The 19371-nt window shown below is 39.4% G+C and overlaps 3 protein-coding genes and 1 non-coding gene across 11 annotated transcripts in view; 2 read left to right on the top strand and 2 right to left on the bottom strand.

The window, feature by feature from the left end:
• Nucleotides 1-304: 304 nt before the first annotated feature.
• Nucleotides 305-18874, bottom strand: ZBTB6 (zinc finger and BTB domain containing 6). 3 transcript variants are annotated; one of them, XM_023533095.1, is made up of 2 exons: nucleotides 18853-18874; nucleotides 305-4470 (listed from the first exon to the last, which is right to left on the bottom strand). In XM_023533095.1, the coding sequence occupies exon 2, from the start codon at nucleotides 4459-4461 to the stop codon at nucleotides 3196-3198; it is 1266 nt and encodes a 421-aa protein (XP_023388863.1). In that variant the 5' UTR covers nucleotides 4462-4470; nucleotides 18853-18874; the 3' UTR covers nucleotides 305-3195. The 3 variants fall into 3 exon arrangements, with proteins under 3 accessions (XP_023388863.1, XP_011362629.1, XP_023388862.1); XM_011364327.2 differs by lacking the exon at nucleotides 18853-18874 and adding an exon at nucleotides 5578-6114; XM_023533094.1 differs by lacking the exon at nucleotides 18853-18874 and adding an exon at nucleotides 5549-5637.
• Nucleotides 6645-19085, bottom strand: ZBTB26 (zinc finger and BTB domain containing 26). 3 transcript variants are annotated; one of them, XM_011364316.2, is made up of 2 exons: nucleotides 18853-19085; nucleotides 6645-10951 (listed from the first exon to the last, which is right to left on the bottom strand). In XM_011364316.2, the coding sequence occupies exon 2, from the start codon at nucleotides 10939-10941 to the stop codon at nucleotides 9616-9618; it is 1326 nt and encodes a 441-aa protein (XP_011362618.1). In that variant the 5' UTR covers nucleotides 10942-10951; nucleotides 18853-19085; the 3' UTR covers nucleotides 6645-9615. The 3 variants fall into 3 exon arrangements, with proteins under 3 accessions (XP_011362618.1, XP_011362620.1, XP_011362619.1); XM_011364318.2 differs by having other exon boundaries at nucleotides 18857-18934; XM_011364317.2 differs by lacking the exon at nucleotides 18853-19085 and adding an exon at nucleotides 18819-18837.
• On the top strand, nucleotides 11481-11599 carry LOC111742522. Its single transcript, XR_002781359.1, has one exon. It is a non-coding gene; the product is annotated as a 5S ribosomal RNA (ribosomal RNA).
• Nucleotides 19069-19371, top strand: part of RABGAP1 (RAB GTPase activating protein 1) — a 134718-nt gene continuing 134415 nt past the window's right edge. For all 4 annotated transcript variants that reach the window (XM_023533086.1, XM_011364320.2, XM_011364321.2 and 1 more), the window contains exon 1: nucleotides 19069-19252. The gene's annotated coding sequence lies outside the window, so the exon portion shown is untranslated. The remainder of the gene's footprint in view (nucleotides 19253-19371) is intronic.

Here is a 19371-nt window from a genome sequence, read left to right as displayed (position 1 = left end):
ATGATAATCAGATTTTTCAAAGATGGCCTCACTACTATATTTAAAATAACAATCCCACTTTCCCTGGCACTCCCTGCTCTACTTCCTCCAACTCCATTTCCAAAATCTGACATACATTAATTTTACTTATTTAGTTTGCCTCACTCCACTAGAATTTAAGTTTCAGGAGAGCAGGGATTTGCGTTGTATACCTAACTTCTAGTACAGGTATACATGTTGTAAGGGCTCTGTAAATATTTGAATGAATGAATAGCCAAAAGAAATAGTTTCCTTCTCAAAATTCATAGTAGACAAAACACAAAGCTTTTCATTCCCACCTCCAGTTTATTATTTCTTATGTAAACATATAGGATAAGTACATCCAAGGAAAAAAAAGATTTTCTCTTACATTAAAGTAACAACTACCTTTCCAGGATCTTTTATACATAAATGCAGTAAATGAAAAGGCTGAACACAAACATATTACATTTTTTCCATCATATCAGAAACACAAACTAAAAGTGAGTATTTTAAATGAATAAATTCAACACTTTACTTTGCCATACCAGCATTTTAAAAGATTTTATTTTCCTGAAATTGTTTAAACACATCATGCAAACACATCAGACACTCTTCTAGGAATGTTTTGAGATCACTCTGTGCTAACTGAATAGGAATAAATAATAAATAACAATCATTACTTTCACAAAATACCCCTCCCCTCAAGCAAAATTCAAAGTGCTTACAAAAAATTTCACAAGAATCTTACAAGGCACACGTAAAACTAAACAGTTCAACAATAATTTTTAAACATCAAAGACAGTTGATAACAATTCCTAAAAAAACAGTTTACTACTATTCATTTACCCGCCCCTCCTATCTCCATCCCTCCCACAGAAAATTTCATCCCAGGAAGCAAAAATAAGAAAAGTATTTCAATCGTAAACTATTTCTGGGGAAAAAAATGTTTTCATGCCTACAAATGGCCAATCATAGGTCAAATGGGAAAGAAAATTACACGCCACATTATTTGTTCTCAAGTAGAAGAAAAACACTTTATTTTAGAAAAATTGTCTCCAATGGAGTATGCAACTAGCAACATTCATAAAGACACCAAACTCTCCTCTCTTGCTTTCTCTTCTTCCTTGTCCTTAGGAACGCAGGAAGATTTAAATTAAAATTCATAGAATTTTAGACCTGGAAATAATCTTACAAGTTATCAAGATCAAAGTCATTATTTTACATATGAATTTAAGGAAAGCTCAAGAAGTGATCTGTCCAGTGTCACTAACTGGTGACCTGGGGGTCAAGAAGTCAGTTTTCTTATCAAATACGAGCTGGATTCTTTAGTCTGAGTTAAAATTCAATGGAGAATATATTTCTTACAAATATATCACAGAAAGGATAATTAACATTTTTAACAATTAACATGTGATTCATCACAAAATTCTTATAAATGGTAAAGTATTATTACATATTAAAACATGGAAGGGCTTCAACAACAACTAATTATAGCAGAAATTCTACATAAAGCTGAGGTGAGGTGACTAGAAGTGGAATGGAACATCTTGAAAACAAGATGCATACAATCAGGCTTCTTTACTAAAAGTAGTTCCTGTGTTTTAGAGAATATGATTTGCCCTGCAATATATTTCAATCGGCATTATGAAAACAACAAAAAAATGTTTTGTGCTACATGTAGACAAGGATATGAGAGAGCAATGGCTCATAACACAATCTGAAATATCACTCTAAGTAATACAGTTGAGTTTTCCTTTTGGCACATTTCTGGAAAGATAGCATAAAACTCTAGAGATGGTTAAAATTTCTGTCAACACATAGTAAGTAAAAATTGCATTAATGTTAATGAAGTTATTAATAATTAAGAGAACATGAATACTCATGTTTAAACTGTTCACCTAGTGACAGCAATAAAATTTATACTGACAATTCAAAATAAGAAAAGGAATAAACTATTGATACACACAACATGGATGAATCTCAAAGGCATAATGCTACGTGAAAAAAACATCTCAAAGGGGAACATACTCTAAGGTCCCATTTATGGCATTACAGAAAAGGCAAAACTATAGCAATAGAGAATTGGTGCCAGGACTTAAGAGTTAGGAAGAGGAATTGACTACAAAGGGGCAGCATAAGGGAGTTTTGTGGGGTGATGGAATGTTCTGTACCCTGACTGCAGTGGTGGTTGCACAAATCTATACATGTGTTAAAATTCATGAAACTGTACACCAAAAACAAATCGTTTAGCAGCGGGCATCACTGTTCAAGAAACGAGCAAGGAGAAGCAGTTAGCTATGGGAAGTGTTTCTTCGCCTGATGACCTCAAAGATGTTTGCACTAGTGTTTTGAGGACACCATTTCTATACATAGGTACAAAATTGACAAAGGTCAATTTTACTAGATGTTAAATAAAAAATAAATTAAAAAAAAGAAAGAGTAGAACAAATATCTTTGGTAAAGTTGGAATTTCTAAGTAATTTTTTAGAGCTTTGAGCCAAAGGTATAATTTTACTGGCCACAAAATTATTAAATGAAACTGCATTAAATAAAATCAAGACATTCAGGCCCAATTAACCATTTATAAAAAATATATCAACAAATCGTGGAAATAGTACTGTAAAGAATATTAACCCATGTATAAGGAAATTCTGCTACAATCAAGTGAATATGAATTGTGTTCCTTTAGAGTTTAAAACAACACGTACCTTGTTGTTTAGTTTACAATCCAATAGCTGCTGGTTAAAAAAAAAAAAAAATTCACCAGTCCTATCTATTCTTAAAATGACTAATAATGAATAACTTTTAAAATTTCTCTTCCCATTATCCTAATTTGTTAAAGTTATTATATGGTTGGATTTTGCACTTATATCAATTATCTAGAGACTCAAAATCACAATCTGGAAATACTGCTGGATCCTTTGTCACTAGAATGAAGAATATTTAAAAGAAGAACAGTATTTCTCTAGGTATACCACTGGGATTTATATATAATGCATGAGACAAGATAGCATCCCATCAGCTTTATCATGTCTCCTACACTTTGGAACTGGTAGTTCTGAAAGAATAACATGTAGGCAGACCAAAAATAAGACCCAAAATGGGGGGCAAATGCAATATTACAAATGTTGCATGTCTACAGAAAGACCTGCCTAACAGAATGATATAAGGCTTACAGAGCAAGTGTGATTCTAATTATAACAGATTTTGCCTTTTGAGATCATGCCTAGGTAATTTTTCACCACTGCTCTGGCCATGGACAGAGGTTAAATGCTTTTTGAGGGCAGATTTGTGCTTGAAATCCATGTCACAACAGTGGCATTTGTACGGCCGATCCCCGCTGTGTATGTTCAAGTGGTCCTGCAGTGTGCTTTTGGCAGTAAATGTCTTCAAGCACACACTACACTGAAAGGGCCTTATGCCCATGTGCCCTCGAATATGGCGGTTGAGATTTTTCTTCTGTGTAAATGTTTTCCCACACTGTAAGCACAAGAATAGTTTATGCATCTTAAGGTGGCGCAGATAGTTTTCGACATGAAGAAATCCTCGAGGACACCTGGGGCACTGGTGCCTCAGTGAATAAACATCTTCCACATTTTGAATCTCATTCGCTGTACCATGACTTCCTTCCGTATTCCCACAAAACAAGCCCTGATCTTGATTCCCAGGAACTTCTACCACTCTGCTCTCAACCGTAGAATTGATCAGTGAATGCTGTGTTTCAGAGAAATACAGGCTTGCTTTTGAAGAGGTGCAAGGCTGTGAAAACTGCCCATTTTCTACGCCAGTACTGATAGATTCCACATGGAGGATACAAATTTCACTGTCTTTAAAACCTATATCTACTGACAGCTCTGGTGACTTTATTTCCTTTCTCTCTGATGTCAAGCTCTCTACTGTGGACTGTAAAGCATTGCTTTCCTCTTCTTTAACGTGGAAATCTATGTTTATAGGGCTATCTTCTGAAATTTCAATTATTTCACATTCTTTATCTGAGTTTTCTTCTTCATTCTTAACATCCAGATCAGAGGATTGACACAGGTCGGTATGTTGATTGTTTTTCATAGAAAGATCAATTTCCAAATACTTTGACAAAGCTTCTGTGCACTTTTCCACAATGTGAACCATCTGAAGGTAACTAGCAGCAGTCAAATACTTTAAAAGCTCTTTCCTTTTAACTTCAAGTGCTCCAGTATAGCAAGAGAGCAACAATTTTCTGCCAACTTCTGCACTCTGCAAGATGGTGATTCTGATATGTTTTGACTGTGTGAGTAAAAACTGATCTCTCATGAAAGTGGAGCAAGCAGCTAAAATCACCTTGTGCCCCTGGAACTCAGTGTCATTAATATAAATTGACACATCACAAAATAAATTCTGCTGTCTCAAGAGATTCATTTTCTGCAAGACAACATCTCCTTGCTGTTCAAATTGGAAGTGCAGAACATCAGACTCAGCAGCCATGGTCACAATCTAAGCAAAACAAAACACAAAAATTGATGTATAGATAAGGAATGCTTTCTTACACTGTGACAGTAAAAACAAGCAAACATGCAAATTTCAAACCTGAGTTGGGTAAAACGAAGACTCAAATTCTAATCTGGGTGCTACGAGTGAACTCCTATGCCACCATCTCAAAAATCAGAAAATTAAAATGCATTTCTCTATGATCTCATGGCACATTTTATGTTTTTTCACAGCACTCTTTACATTTAATTGTACGTAAGTATCCATGTTTTTCTCCTGGGCTAAATTTATGTGCCTTGTGGTCAAGAGCATTGTTAATGCGCATTGCTAAATGGATTTATGAGTTTCCCAAATTAGAAAAACTTAATGTAATCTTCAAACTTCCTACTCCCCATCGCTACTTCAGGTCCTCATTCTGTTGACCTCAGTCATTGATCGCAATGTCTTTCAACAGGTCGCCTTGATACCACAAGCTCCTATATTGCAAATTATCCGCTTGAGTGCCACCAAAATTAACATCTTTTAAAACTTCTTTTTTACCCTCTCCTGTTTTAAATCCTCCATTGCTCCACTCTAACTCCAGGACAGACTAACTTTTTAGCAAATGCGAGATCCTTTATGGTTTGGCCCTAAGCATCTCTATGGCTTTATCTTTCTTTTATTCTCTTTCATCGAAGCTCCTTTTATGTCCAGGTTTTCGCCATTGCCCAAAGAAGAAGACCCGAATGCACCTTTGCACATGTTACACTTGCGCTTCCATGTTACTTTTCCCAGCTAGCGATTTGTCTCCTTTAAGGCCCAAATCAAATAAGACTTTTGTGACTCTGCCTCCTATCTCGCCACCAGAATCGGTTGCTTCCCGCGCACGACGAAATGGTGCCTGGTTCATGAGTTCCTGCAGAGCGCCCAGGGGACCTGCACACAGTAGGAGCTGAATCCGGATCCCCGGTGGCCTGGAAGATGCACCAGCTTCCCACAGGTCTTCCCAAGCCAAGGCTGCCAGGACCAAGGCCCTGTCGGCAGCACCGGTCTGGCCACTCCCGGGCCGCGCCCAGCCTCCCTCCTTTTCCTCAGGCTTCCCCACCTGTCCGAGTCTCCCCCGCGCTCACTCACCCACTCGGAAAACCAGAGCCAAGCTTTCCGCGGCAGCGGCAGCCCGGGCCGGAAGGTGGGCTTAGCCTGGGAGGAAGCACATCCGGTGTCAACCAGCTCTTTTCCTCCCCAGGCGGGCTGCGCGTCCCGGAAGGACATTCTGAGTCATTCTCCCTTCCTCATACCCCGTACCCCGCGGCCCTGGAAAGGCAAAAAGGCCCCCCGAATTCCGGCAAATCCCATCTCGTCGGTCCCAGTTTCGGCACGTGAGCCGTTGCCCTTCGTGAGTTCTCCCCAACTTCCCAATCGCAGACGGGTTGTGAAGTTGGGGTACAGCGCTTCTTGCAGAGTATCCTGCGCCAGGACCGCTGGGAGGCTCTCTCCTTAATGGGTCATCTACAATTCAAAAGGCGGAGGAAAGAAAACTGCCATAGGGACCAGTATTCGAGACTGCCTAGCTAATGCCCCATCAGGCTCTGTCCCCAACCTCTGGCTCTCTTCACGCTACCTATCGCTTCCTTTTTGGTTCTCCTCCGCCCACTCTCCATCCCTCCTTCCCCCAGTTCCGGGCAAACGAAGGCCTTCCATCTAAACTGTTGGTCTGGCTTGCTCGATCCCTCCTACCCTTTGTCCTTCAAAATTCAGTCATCCCTGAAGCCATCGTGAACTGCCCCTGAATTAGCTGGCTCTCAATTAGGAGCCTGTCAACCCTTTGGCTGCCTTCATTATTGCAATTATCATTTCTGTGTTGAAATCTGTGCCCCATCTAGGCAGAGGTATTTAGGACGGTGCCTTACTGATCTTTGCATTCCTTAAGTCTAGCACTTAGGCATCAAGTATTTGCCAAATGAAAGAATTGTCTAAACCCATTTTTAAAAGCTGTTGCTCTACCCAGAGTCAACAGGTTCTCATGGAAGTAACTGACCATAGTAACAATTTCTGGGTAACTCAGATTTGCTTCTGAAGCCAAGCTCAACATGTTTGATATGTTTTAAAGAACAGGAATGAAGAAAGCATGCCTGTATTCAAATTCAAGCAACTGAAAAGGAAAGTAGGAGGGGAGAGAGAAAATAAACTACTCACACCAGAGCTTTGTCACACTTTTATTAAGGAAACTTCCCCATAATAAGTGAAGAGGTAGTTCGTAGTATGTCTAACATACAACAGATTTAGAACAGCTATTCACCAGCTGAAATAAAATGTTCTGGGTTGTTTGTTTAGGACAATGTTTTAAAAGTAGTGACACTGGCCACCCTCCATTTATAGATCTTCTAATAAAGAAACTAAAACAAATTAAAACCACATCTGATTTACCTCAGAGCCACTTCGGTTTGGAGTTTGTCTTTAAAATTAAATAATAAATAAATAATTGTGACAGTAATTTTTTTAAAATACAAACTATGGTAAAGAGAGTGTTCTCTCCTTTTTAGTTATCCTAAGGATCCATACAATACAAATGTTGAATAACTAAGGCTTTTAAAAATCTTCCTCTATAAGAATATGACTAGTTTGGAAAGTCATCTTCCCCTATAAAACGTATTTTATATCAATAACTGACCACTCTGCAATACAATCTAAGAAATATGTATAAACAGGAGAAAAGTCAAGTCCCAGCAAAATTAAGAAAACGTCTCACAGAAACAGAACACCTCTCCAGCCAAGAAATGGAGGAGACTGTAAATCATTTCAGTGGTTTGCAGTTACAAAAGGTGGGAACTATAAATTTTACTGATACAAAACCATCAAGATGCTGAGTTTAAGTGGTCAAAGAAAGCAAAGCAGTTTCCTTTATTATTTCTAGTATAAAATCAAATCGACATCTTGTCTCCTGAAGATCACATGAGACTGTAAGCTCTGTGAGGGCAGAGACGACAGCAATCTTACCTTCTTATTGTCATATCTAGCATAGTGCCTGGCAACAGTAGGTGCTCAATAAATGTTTCTCGAATGACCGAATGAACCCAGTAATAGTCTCCAACCAAAGAGACCAATCTTATTTGAACCCACACCAATTAGTTTTCAAACCAGTGACAAAAACGGGATATGAATGCAAGCAAAGGAAGCACTCCAGCTTGAAATTTCTGTGATGAAATGATGTTCAGAGAAAATAGTGGCTAACATGTTAGCGTCTCATTGTTGCATAGAATTGGTACTCTTTGGCTGGATCATATAAAAATCAACGCTAGGCAGCATCATTAGACCATATGAGTGACTTTAGGCATAAGATACCTACTAGTCTTATCAGTTTTATTCTCATTTTAAGTATTTTAACAAAAGGTATAAATTATACCTCAAATCAGATTAATATGTAAATGCATCAAATTATAACAATTTTAAGAATTCCCTCTGACTACTCAAAGCTAATTTTTTGTTTATCTGTACATGCACTCTCACAGTTCAAAAATAAAAACAGAAAATCCTGATGGAAACCAAATAGTTTCCAGACAAAATCAGTTTCACATTTGGATCCTTTTCATTTATTCTGACTTGTCCTTTCCCTCCCTAACCAATACCCAACGAATCAGTCACTTGCTTGGGAAGAATGTAATATTCATTCTAACCAAAATATAATTAACGAAAGTAAATCCTGTGATATTTGATATGTTGTTTGCAAAATCCAAGCTGTCTCAGAAAGCCAACAGGGATTCACAAAGGTGAGCTTGTTGCGAATGTATTCTTGATCATGTACTAAATCTTTTCAAGCCAAGAGATAGAAGAGATGAGGCAACATCAGCTCATGTTTAGTTATTTATCTACTTTGGCCAGCCTTGGCCAGGCCACCTCTTTGGGCTTTGGATACCCCAATTAAAAAAAAAAAAAGAGGTGGAGTAAATGGTTTAAGATTCTCTAAGGGCTCTAATACTTCTATTACCTAAGTCTACCTCATGGGTGAGAAACTAATACAACTCAAGTTTCTATTTCTGAACTATACTATGTGCTTTAGGAAAAACAGTTGTTCTGTTTTCCATATTGGAAGAACAACTATGAATCTGCCATCTAACAAACATGGCAAGGTGAGACTGTGTACCTTTATAGGGATATCTGAATGCAAAAACCTGATTGCCCTTTCCGTGCTTCACTTTTTTCATCTATTTTAAAAATTAAGGTACGTGGGAAAATGTGAATTCAAAGACTGTTTGCACACTGGACAAACTCCGAAGGCTAAACACCTTTCTGATGGTTAACCTCTAAAATAGAATCTGGAGACCGACTCCCAAATAGCGCTGTTTTAGAGAGACCATTATAAGTATGCCAGGAGCCATCCTGACTTCAAAAGCATCAACAAATAAATTACATATTGTAAGCTTCTTTTTGGGAAGACTGCCCCCCATGTACATAACTGTTGTACTATTACTGTACTTCTGTCCTTCTTGATTATGCTCCTCATGGTGATTCCTACCTATGTCTGCCGGTATTGCTTAAAAGATTGTACAAAGATGGTTTTTGTGAACAATTCAATGACATGAAGTTGGGCCATAATACTGTTGAAAATCAGAGTATAGAACAACCAAAAATATTTTTTTATAGCGAGCTTCAAGAAAAGTACAAATGGTAGAAAGCAGATCCATTCATTCATCGTACACAGATGAATTATCAATAGGCAACCAGAAGTTCTATCACATATTCAGGCCAATACCAACATCACCTTAGATCCCAGCCTATTTTCTGCCAAAGAAAAATATCATTTCTTGGCATAGCATCTATTAGTGGAGTATAGGCGATGGTACCTATACTTGTTGGTACCTTCAGAATGTGTCCAGTGAAAAGCCTAAAATGGTGTCAGTCTAAAACATAAGTCAGTGTTAGGTAGACAAATGGACTACTCCTTGGAAAGGATAACAGATATCACAAGATAATTCAAAACAGAAAATGGGAAAGGGCAAAAGGCAGGCAAGACCACTCCAAGTGGTTAAGCTGCCTGGTCTGTTAGTGCTTTGATTCACCCCTACAACCTGTACAGAGGCTTTGGAGAAGTCAAACTAGCAATATCACTCCTAAAAAGACTCGGACTATTGCCACGTTTTCAGTCAGTTCTAGTTACGAGCATAAAGCCCCTACTCAATTCACACAAGTACTATCATTCCTCAAGTTCAGGACAGCTTGGGCCAGTTTACCTGCATCCAGGACCTGTGTTGCATCAGGCTGTGGCTGACACCCTTTAGAGTCTGTGACTGTTGTACATGCAAAAGAATCAAAATCCACTGTGAGGTCTTGCACATTTCTTTCATTGGCATTATCAAAGCTGTTTTTGCCATGCAGCTGTTTAAGGTGTTTCCTCAAAACTGGCTTATGTGCAAAAACCATGTCACAATAGTTACACTTATGGGGCTTATCTCCACTGTGAAGGTTAAGATGATCCTGTAAGGAACACTTCTGAGAAAAGGTTTTCCCACAGATCTTACACTGGAAAGGTTTAATGCCGGCATGCACACGCATGTGTCGATGAAGGTTGCCTTTCTGAGTAAAAGTCTTGCCGCAGAGTAGACACATAAAGAGTTTGTGCATTTTTAAATGGTTGGCGTAGTTCTCCAGGTGACGAAACACCCTGGTACACTTTGGGCATTGATGATGCCACTGTAGGCCTTTGTCTACACCTCGAATATTAGGCCCAAAGACATCTTTTGAGGCCATGATGATGTTATCACTGCCTGTGTAAGAGAGGGCATAATTGTGGAGATGGTTCTGTTCTATTTCACTTACTCTGTTTTCCACAGTTGAATTTATCAGGGAGTGCTGGGGCTCTGATGAATGTAAAGCAGTGGGTTCAGAAGAAATAAACTGGTTCTGATCTTTTTTACTTCTAACCTCTGATACATCCCCAATAGATTCTACCTTAACAATCTGAATATCACTGTCCTCCATATCCATACTGTCTTCAGATGGATGAATACAAGGTGAGTCCTGCTTTGGGGAGCCTCTGGCATCTCCCTGCTGTTCTTTTGACTGGGGAGAAGCACTCTGCGGTTCACATCCCTCTTTACTATCCATTGCTTGTTTTGGCTTTATAAACTTCCACAGGGCCTGTGTGCACCGTTCTACAATGTGGCTCATCTGAAGAAAACTCGCAGCAGTCAAGTAATTTACCAGTTCCATCTCAGGAAATTCCAGCACACCACTATAACAGGATAAGAGCAGTTGTCTGCCCACTTCGGAACTCTGTAATATGGAGATTTTCACCTCTCTGGAATCATTCAGTAAAAACTGGTCTCTTAGGAAGGGGGAACCTGCGGCAAACACAATTTTATGCCCCTGTACCTCAATATCATCTATGAGAACTGTAACATCACAAAATTTATTCTCTTCTCTTAATTTGTTCATTTTTTGTAACATTGAATCTCCATAATTTTCAAACTTGAAGTGAAGGAGATCTGATCTTTCAGACATTTTGGCAGACCTAAAGAACAGAAATGTAAAAAGGATGAATTTAAGAAAATTCAAACAATTAAGAAACCTGGATTTTCCTTCCAAAACCAAATTCATGTTGTCATATCTGTTTGTATGTATCCAAATGAAATTTTCCTTGAAAGAGGAAGCAGAATAGCAGCTTTCAAAGGCTGTGAAAAATACTCCATACTCCTTGCCAATATCAAGTGTCAATTGCACCTAAGGAGTGGACCTGCATCAGTGTAAATAGTTTGGCATTCATTCAACTTTGTAAGATACTTAACAAGAACAGTGCTTGAATTACTCCAAGATCTTTTTTTTTTTTTTTTTTGCTTATAAAATGAGAATTCTATCAGGTTTCAAAAACGAACTAAAACATGGCAACAAGTAATAATGAAGTAGCAATTTTATTTTGCATGATACTGTGAACCTGCTTCTTCAAATAAAAAACACTTTTCCTTTGCTTTGTATTTTAAAGAACTGCAGTGGCATGGCTTGCCCCATTCCTCGGTAAATCCTCTTGTGTTGAAATTGATGTGGTCTACGGCCATGCCACCCTGAACAAGCCTGATCCCGTCTGATCTCGATAGCTAAGCAGGGTCGGGCCTGGTTAGTACTTGGATGGGAGACCGCCTAGGAAGACCAGGTGCTGTAGGCGTAAAAAATAAGAGATTGTAAGCTGACAAGGTACTTGCAATCTGTGAGAGTCAACCAAGGGTTGCCTCGCCTAAAAAAAAAAAAAAAAGAAAAAAAAAGAAATTGATGTGAATTTATTCACACAAGTATTTCTGTGATAAAATGAAAATTACAGAGCTAAAGGAATAACGTTTAGATAGTGTCAAAGGCATAGGTCTTTATCCTGTGCATTTCGGACAAATCTAAACTCTCTCTTAAGAAACATTTCTTGATCTACAAAGTAAATAAAATATTTAATACAGAAAAACCAGATGAGCAACTTAGTGGGAATCTGAGTAGGAGTAAGGTTGATCTAACTAATCCTCACTAGTTTCTGTTCTTTCTTCTTTATCCCTATTTATCCATTATTACTCATCAACCAGACAACTAGAACTGATTCATAAATGTTCCTTGGCTTCCAGCTTCTATTCCCTCTAACCTAACTTTGACATGACCACATGTCATCTTTCAAAAACACCTATCTGATTATATCCAACCCCTGCTTGAAATCCTTCTGTGACTTCCTATTGTCTCCTAGATGAAGACTAACTTCTTGAGTATAAACTGATTAAATAAACCTAATAATAATTAAGGTAAATATTGGCATAACCCATTCAACCAGAGAGAAGGTCCTTTGCCAAAACGCACTGCGTATTTGTCCCTTTATATAGCAATTCCTTTGGAGAAAGTCCCCATGTTCTGATTCCATCCTCTCCAAATGACTGGCTTCCCATGTGCCTCTTTAAAGGGAAGGATGAATTAGCCATGCTACCATGATAATTCCAGTCCGCCAGCCATTGTAAAAATAATAAACCAGCACTCTGTGTATGTATCAGTCTTCTGTGAGAGTGTAGGTATGATCGGGTCTACCCTTGAGAAATAGCTCTGTAATCTCAGTGCATCAATAAATTCACCTTGAACGTTGTGCATTCATCAACTCTGTAGTTGAGAATCATATGAAACAACCAGCTGCTCCTGGCCACATCTGGATCCTGAAGCCCAATCTTTATATCTTATCCTCCATAACATTGACTGACAAAGGTTCATAGGACACCAGTTCCTGAAGGCAGAGTCCAGGTATCACTGATATTGCTCAGTGCCTGGTGCATGATAGCACTCTATTGATGCCAAGCCCTAGCACAGTTATTTCTTCACTTTAGAACACTATTCCTAGCCAGTTTTGACTCCTTTATTTCCCCTGAGAGGCCCTTCCTTGACCCCTTAGACTAGAACAGTTGTTTCTACTGGACCAATTAATTCTATCATAACATTCAAAATATTTTATTAAATACTTGTTCCTTCCATGCCAAACTGCAAACTTCATGCCATTACTATCTATCCTAGTCAATGGGCTGATGTTGGGAATCTGCATCTTCTAATGAAAATAGTTTCCTTTTGCTTCAACTTCTACTTACTGCAGCCACATAACTGGCCCAACCCTCTTCTGTTGAAACCGGTGTGTATTCCTGCCACCTAATATCGTACTAAACACACGGCAGTGCTAAGTTTGCGTTTATTGAACTTAGAGGATTTGTTTGACAGTGGCGAGAAGGAGGAATTGCCGTTAGAAAGACCAGCTCAACTTCTGCAGGTACATTACAGGTCTGAGGCCATGAGAGCCTAGAAAGGAATGAAAATGGGAATAAAGAGCAAGGAAAAACAATAAAAGATATTTCAAAGAACTAGGTAGCTTACTGGATACAGAGAATGAGAAAAAAGGAATGTGTAAAAGGTTCTAAACTTAAACAGTTCAGGTGACTGAAACTATTATTGAAAGGAAGGTGAAATTTAGGAGGGAGAACTGGTATGGCACAAGTATATTAAAAAAATACATACATAAATTAATACGCTTTTCCCTTGTATGGCATTCTGAATGTACAATGAACCATCACTATAAATACGAGAGGAGGGATGTAGACAAGCTAATGTTACATCAGAGAAAAGTAGGTGAATATCAAATATAAAGGAAAAATCTAGGAGATACAGGGAATATATCAGTAAAGAAAGCAGCAAAACTGTATCATCACTGGTCTCTTTGAGCTATTACAGTAGCTTAATATGTTCATTCTGGAAAGAGTAAATATCCCAATTTATAACTGGATTTATAAAAATGACTATTGTTTCAAGTTGCCAAACAAAAGGGGCATTCTCTTTTAGAGTTTAGCTTGTCTTAAATCTACCCTCGGGTCAGTATTTTCCCACTCACACCTAAAAATGAGCATTAATGGCTTCCATTTATCGTGTGACAGTACTCACAATGCTTTAGACAATTATCTTCAGGGATAACTGTTCCTTGAAGTTCCAAAGATGAGGACCTGAGTACAGTTTCATTTACTTCCTACCCATCAGTCTCAAGAAACTTACCGACTTTGACCAGCCAAACAGGTATCCCAGGAAAGTGCTTATTACATTGACTGGTCTGCTATAGCCCAAGAATGTGAGGAACATTTATTCTGAGACGTTTTCCCTAATATGTGTCAGCCCACTGTATTGTCTCCTTCTGATAAACTCTTATTTCCAGGGCACAAGTTTAACTCTCAATTGTTTCCTGTCACTGGAAAGTTTCTCTTTCCAATAGACTGTTAATTATTTGAGGGCAAGGACCGACTGTTAATTTTTACACAGCTCATTCAACAAAAGCCAACAGAATTATTAACTCTTAATGTTCCCTAAGAAATTATTATTGAGCTGTGGTAGAGATGCTCTTCATTTTCAATAAATTACATAATCATCTTTTGAGTGTCCTGGGGTTTATTTTCAAAATAGTTTTGACAATATAAAACCAAATTTTTCAAAAATGTTATTTTTCTTTCACTTTTTAAAAATGAGAAATTAAAAGAAACAACTGTGTTTCTTATGAACTGGCTTAATTTTATTTAAAAATTAGAAAAATGATAGCTAATCTTTACTGAAGGCTTGCTATGTACCAGTTACAGTGCTAAGAGCTTTACCTAAATTGACCCACATAATTTTCAAAATCCCTATGAGGTAGGTATTATTATCATCCCCACCTTGCATATGAGGAAATTCAAGCTTGGTGAAGATAAATAACTTCCTCAATTTAAGAGAGGTGGAAAGTGTTAATTAAGCCTTAGAGCTGGAACTTGTATCTGAGCTTCATGATGCCAGAATACATGCGTTGAATAACCAGGCTAGATGAAGTTTTATCTTATGGATGTCAACTGTAGAACTTTTCAGATTTCCCTGCTCACACTCATCCAGTTATACACTTGTGATTTATATGCTTTTGTGTATTTAGTTCAATAAAAGGTTTATGTTTAAAAACAAAGTACAGCTTATAGCCAAATAAGTAAGCCATTTATGTATTAGTCATATTCCTGGTTGCATTTTATTCCCTTAACCTTGTTTTGCCATCCTTTCTCACCTATTTTAACTTCATGTTATTTTTCCATCTTTTGTGTATTTATCTTTGTAGACTGAAACTGCATGCCATTTGCAAAGAAAACGGAGAATTAAAATGATGAGTATATCTGATTTTCAGAATCCCCAACTGTAGTTAACTTCTAAGTATAACTGGTTGGAAAATTTCTCGTTGGTCAAACATGAGTAACCAAAAAGGCTTAGTGAATATTCTAAGTTAGACTTAGACAATGTTCACTGGTGTGCCACGGGCAGTGAGTTTATCTCAAATGTCTCTAACAACTCCTGATAAGGAAAACTTTTCTACTCTGTACAATAAACTCCCAAGTTATATGTCAGTCTGCTTCCTCATCTACCTCCTAAAAGTGCCTTTATCTTTCAACTTAGCACTCACAACTACTTGAAATCTTTCTCTTTCATTAACACCGCATGCCACCTTCAAAGAGGTCATAATAATACACTAGAGCCTTTCTCTATAAACCTCAATCCTTTTCTTCTTTTGGGTAACGTTCACAACACTGTATCCTCCAAGTTTTCACTCTTTTGTTTTAACTTGTAGTTCTAAATAATATATACAGAAATATATCCTCCCTGGAAAAATTTTGAACATTATGAAGAAAAAGTCTTCTTTCCCAGCTACCTTTTGCTCAGTACTCAGTTTGTTCTAAGTTTGGTCCTTCGTGAATAGCATTCCCCCCATTTTAATAACAACACTTCTATATGCCTAGCCACAGAAAATATAAAATAAAATTGTTTCTTATACATAAACTATATGTAGTTTTGCAACTTCCTTTTTTCATCTATTGTTTTTGAGAGCTATATACGTTGAATAAACAGATCTAGTTCATTCTTTTTAACCTGTTGTACAGAAGTGGGCAAGCTACTTAGTTACTGGCCTCAGTTTCTACCATCCTTATGCTGGTCTGTTCCTTGAGGGGTTCACTAAACTGTGTAACAGTAAGTATATCCTTTACAGCGTAGTCCTTGATTCTTTCCTGTTTTTTTTTTCAAGGCTTACTTCCTCGGGAAGGCTGTCGGGTTTCTCAATGTTTTATTAGCTTCTCTATTTAAAAATTCCTAACTCCCCACACTCATGGCCAATCATAACCAAACTTAACCTCAATTCAAACTACCCCAAACTAATATCTGCCCTAGGCTATTATTCTATCACTTGAAATGTGTGATATCTAAACGCCTGCACTGTCTAAAACTCAATACATCAAAAATAAAAATGTATGGAGGATGGCCCTGAGACCAGTGGATATGGAGGCAAGGAAACCTGTTAGAGTCCTATTACTCTAACAGATCAAGATAGAAACGATGAGGGCCTGATAGAGACAACAATAATAAGGATGGAGAGAAGACACAGATTTCGGAGGTATTTCAAACAAAGAACTGATGGACTTAGTGACTAAAGTGGAAAACAAGAAAAGAAAGGTCAAGATGACTCCAAGATATTTGGTTTGAGTAACCGGATGTCTTTGAGAGTGTCATTTAATAAGCTAGGGAATATTAGAGGGGATGATCATGGGTCTGGTCTTAAAATGTTTAGTCAGAGAAACCAGCATGAAATGAAGGGGAAGATCCATTAGCTAGTTGGATACGGGTCTAGAGCTAAAGAGGAGACAGGATTAGAAATAAGTGATAGATGAAAGCAATATATAAACTGACCTAATTGTGAAAGAAACTGACCTAAAATGACAGATTGGAAAAGGCTCTAAGACAGAGGGAAAAAAAAAAAAAGAAAGAAAGAAAAAGAAATAAAAAACAAATATATAACAAACATAAATTCATTACTTACCTTCTTCTTAATCTGGATCTCCTTCCAAGCCTCTCCATTTTTTATCAATGAGCCTACCTTGCTTAAATTTTTCCCACTCCTTTGACTCTGAAATTTAGTCACTGCTGAGTGGAGTGGTGTAAAACCACGGATTCTGGAGCCATATTTCCTATGATCAAAAACCCTGTTCACCCACTTAGTATCCATGTGACCTTGGGCAAGTTACTTAACCACTTCTGTGTTTCAGTTTTCCCTCCTGTCAAATAGTAATTTTACTTCATAGTGTTGTTATGGGAAATTAAATTACATTTATATTTTTAAGTTCATTTTAAAAAGAGTTTAGAACAGTGCCTGGAACGTGCTCTATAAGCGTTTGTTAGGTAAACAAATGAAGCTTGTCAATTTTCCCCTTGAAATCCTTCGTATGTGGCCTTTTCTCACCCTCATTCTCTAACACCAAACCAGTTGAGGTCTCCATTATTTCAGGTATCGTCACCTCATCACGCTATTAAAATTGCTTTTTAAAAGGTCGCTAATGATCTCTTAATAAAGAAATGCAAACTTTTTTTCCCCTCACTCCCCCAATGCTCTCCAGTGAACACTTCTCAAAATTCTCTTTTCTTGATTTCTGGGTCTTCTTGGTTGCTGGAACTCTGCACTCATGATTTATCCTTTACTTGTTTCTGCCACTACACCAACCATTACTCTTTCTGCTTCATAAATGCAACCACTCCCCCGAATTATTGCCTTCTTTCTCAATAATCCCTTCCTGATGCCAACTACTCCCACGGCTTCCACCTCCATGTTGATGACTCAAACCTTTACCTCTAGCCACAGGCTAAGCTGCGGATCTGCACTTCCAAGCCTATACTGGACAGTTCCAGTAGACCTTTAATTCGATGTATTTAAAAAATAAATTTGTAATCTACACTAAGATTATGGTTTTATTGCTGATGGTAGCATCAACATTCTTCATCTATCGAAGGCCTAAGAGGCTGGTATCTCTCTCATCCTCAACGCCCAATTTATTATGGAGTCGTGACACCATTCAGTACAACAAACTTGCCTTCCTTCAAACTGTAGAGTAATAATACTGTCATAACTCGATTTCAGAACTTCATGACCTCTCATTAGGCTGATCTCATTACTCCTACAAAAGAATTTCCAGTAAGAGTACCTAGACTTTAGCTAAAGAATCCGGAATCAGTTGATAGAAATTCCTGTTCTATAGGCCGACCTCCAGAACGTGGCTTTCTACAGCGCAAATCTGACCCTATCAAGTCTCCTGGTCAAAACTCTTCAAAAACTATTCATCTCCTTTGGGACTGAACCTTTCACTATCTGGACCTCGGTCTACTTTCCCAGCCTCATTTCTTCCATGAACAAGAGCCACCCAGCCCTCTTCCCACACAAGTTATGCTCAGCCATTCCTTCACAGCATTGCAACTGTTCCTTCTACCTGAAAAGCTCTTCTCCACCTTATCCTCGCCAAGAACTATAATTCAGAGGTCACTTTCTTCAGCCTTCCCAGCAATTGCCCCTTGTGCAGTTCATACATATATGACTGATACACATGTAAGAGCATTCATTTGTTTATATTTGGCTCCCAAACTTGACCGCGAAAACTGGAACCATTTCTTACGAATCCCCAGTGCCTGGCACAGTGCCAGTAGTCTAAAAAGTGTTGTAGCCAGTAGCAGATTTCGGAAAATCCCGGCCAAAGGGGAACCTCATAGTGATTCTCGCAGGCTGGCACTGAGGCCTTGCCAGGGCCTCACTCCGGCACTTCCTACAATCAGCCAGGGTCGGGCATCCATGCCAACTGCTGGGCCCTCGGCTGGGGTCCCAGGAGGAGTTCCCTGGAGCATCTTTAAGCTACCCACAGCAGAAGAGGGAAGGGAAAGGGGCGGGGCGCGGCGTGGGCTGGGCCAAGGGCTCCTTAAGTCCCCCCGGGCCTAAGCCAGCCCCTCGGCCCCCATCCCAGTGCTGGTCCTGGCCAATCCAAGGCCCCAATGGGGCTCCATCCTGAGAGACCCCGTACCCCTGCCCGGTGCTCCGGCCGCCTCCGCACTTACAGACCCAGGGGAAGGCCGCCGTCAGGATCCGGCACCGCTAGGAGCTCCGGCCCCTCGGGGCTCCGGAAAGGGGGAGGGGCAGGGAACCCGAGCCAAAGGGGGACCCAACGGAACCGGAAGGGCAGCCCTCGCTGGACAGAGACAACTTCCAGGTCCCATGGTCCTTTCCGCCAATCGGAAGGCTCGGAGGCCGACGGGGCCGCGAGAGGGACTTTCCGCGCTAGGGGCGGGGTGCAGACACGGTCGCGGGATCCCTGCTGCAAGCGACGGCTCGCGCGATCTCAGGTGCGGCGGCTCCTTAGCGCCTGGGGCACCGGTTTCTCCGCGGCTCCGCTCGACCCGGGCCTCGACCGTCTGCGGCCCGCATAGGCGCGAAGGGCGCCTCTGCGCTTACGCCTCGGTAAGTGTTTCCCGCTTAGGAATGTGTTCTCGCCTCATTGGAACCCTGAACGCAGAGGGAGGTTTACCTCGCCTTCTTTTGGATGTTGCTGCTTCTCGGGGATTCTTGCTTTCTCCTGG

Source organism: Pteropus vampyrus, unplaced genomic scaffold, assembly GCF_000151845.1.
Source record: "Pteropus vampyrus isolate Shadow unplaced genomic scaffold, Pvam_2.0 Scaffold95, whole genome shotgun sequence".
NCBI lineage: Eukaryota > Metazoa > Chordata > Mammalia > Chiroptera > Pteropodidae > Pteropus > Pteropus vampyrus.
The sequence above is the reverse complement of the archived record's forward strand: the minus strand, read 5'-3'. Positions and strand labels throughout refer to the sequence as shown.

What these genes read in the sequence shown, in the direction of transcription:
- ZBTB6 (XM_011364327.2), bottom strand. Translation starts at nt 5,715, where the DNA reads ATGTCCTTCCGGGACGCGCAGCCCGCCTGGGGAGGAAAAGAGCTGGTT. An exon ending in GGCTCTGGTTTTCCGAGTGG is followed by an intron (nt 4,471 to 5,577) that starts GTGAGTGAGCGC and finishes TGTTTTGCTTAG; the next exon opens with ATTGTGACCATGGCTGCTGA.
- ZBTB26 (XM_011364316.2), bottom strand. Translation starts at nt 10,941, where the DNA reads ATGTCTGAAAGATCAGATCTCCTTCACTTCAAGTTTGAAAATTATGGA.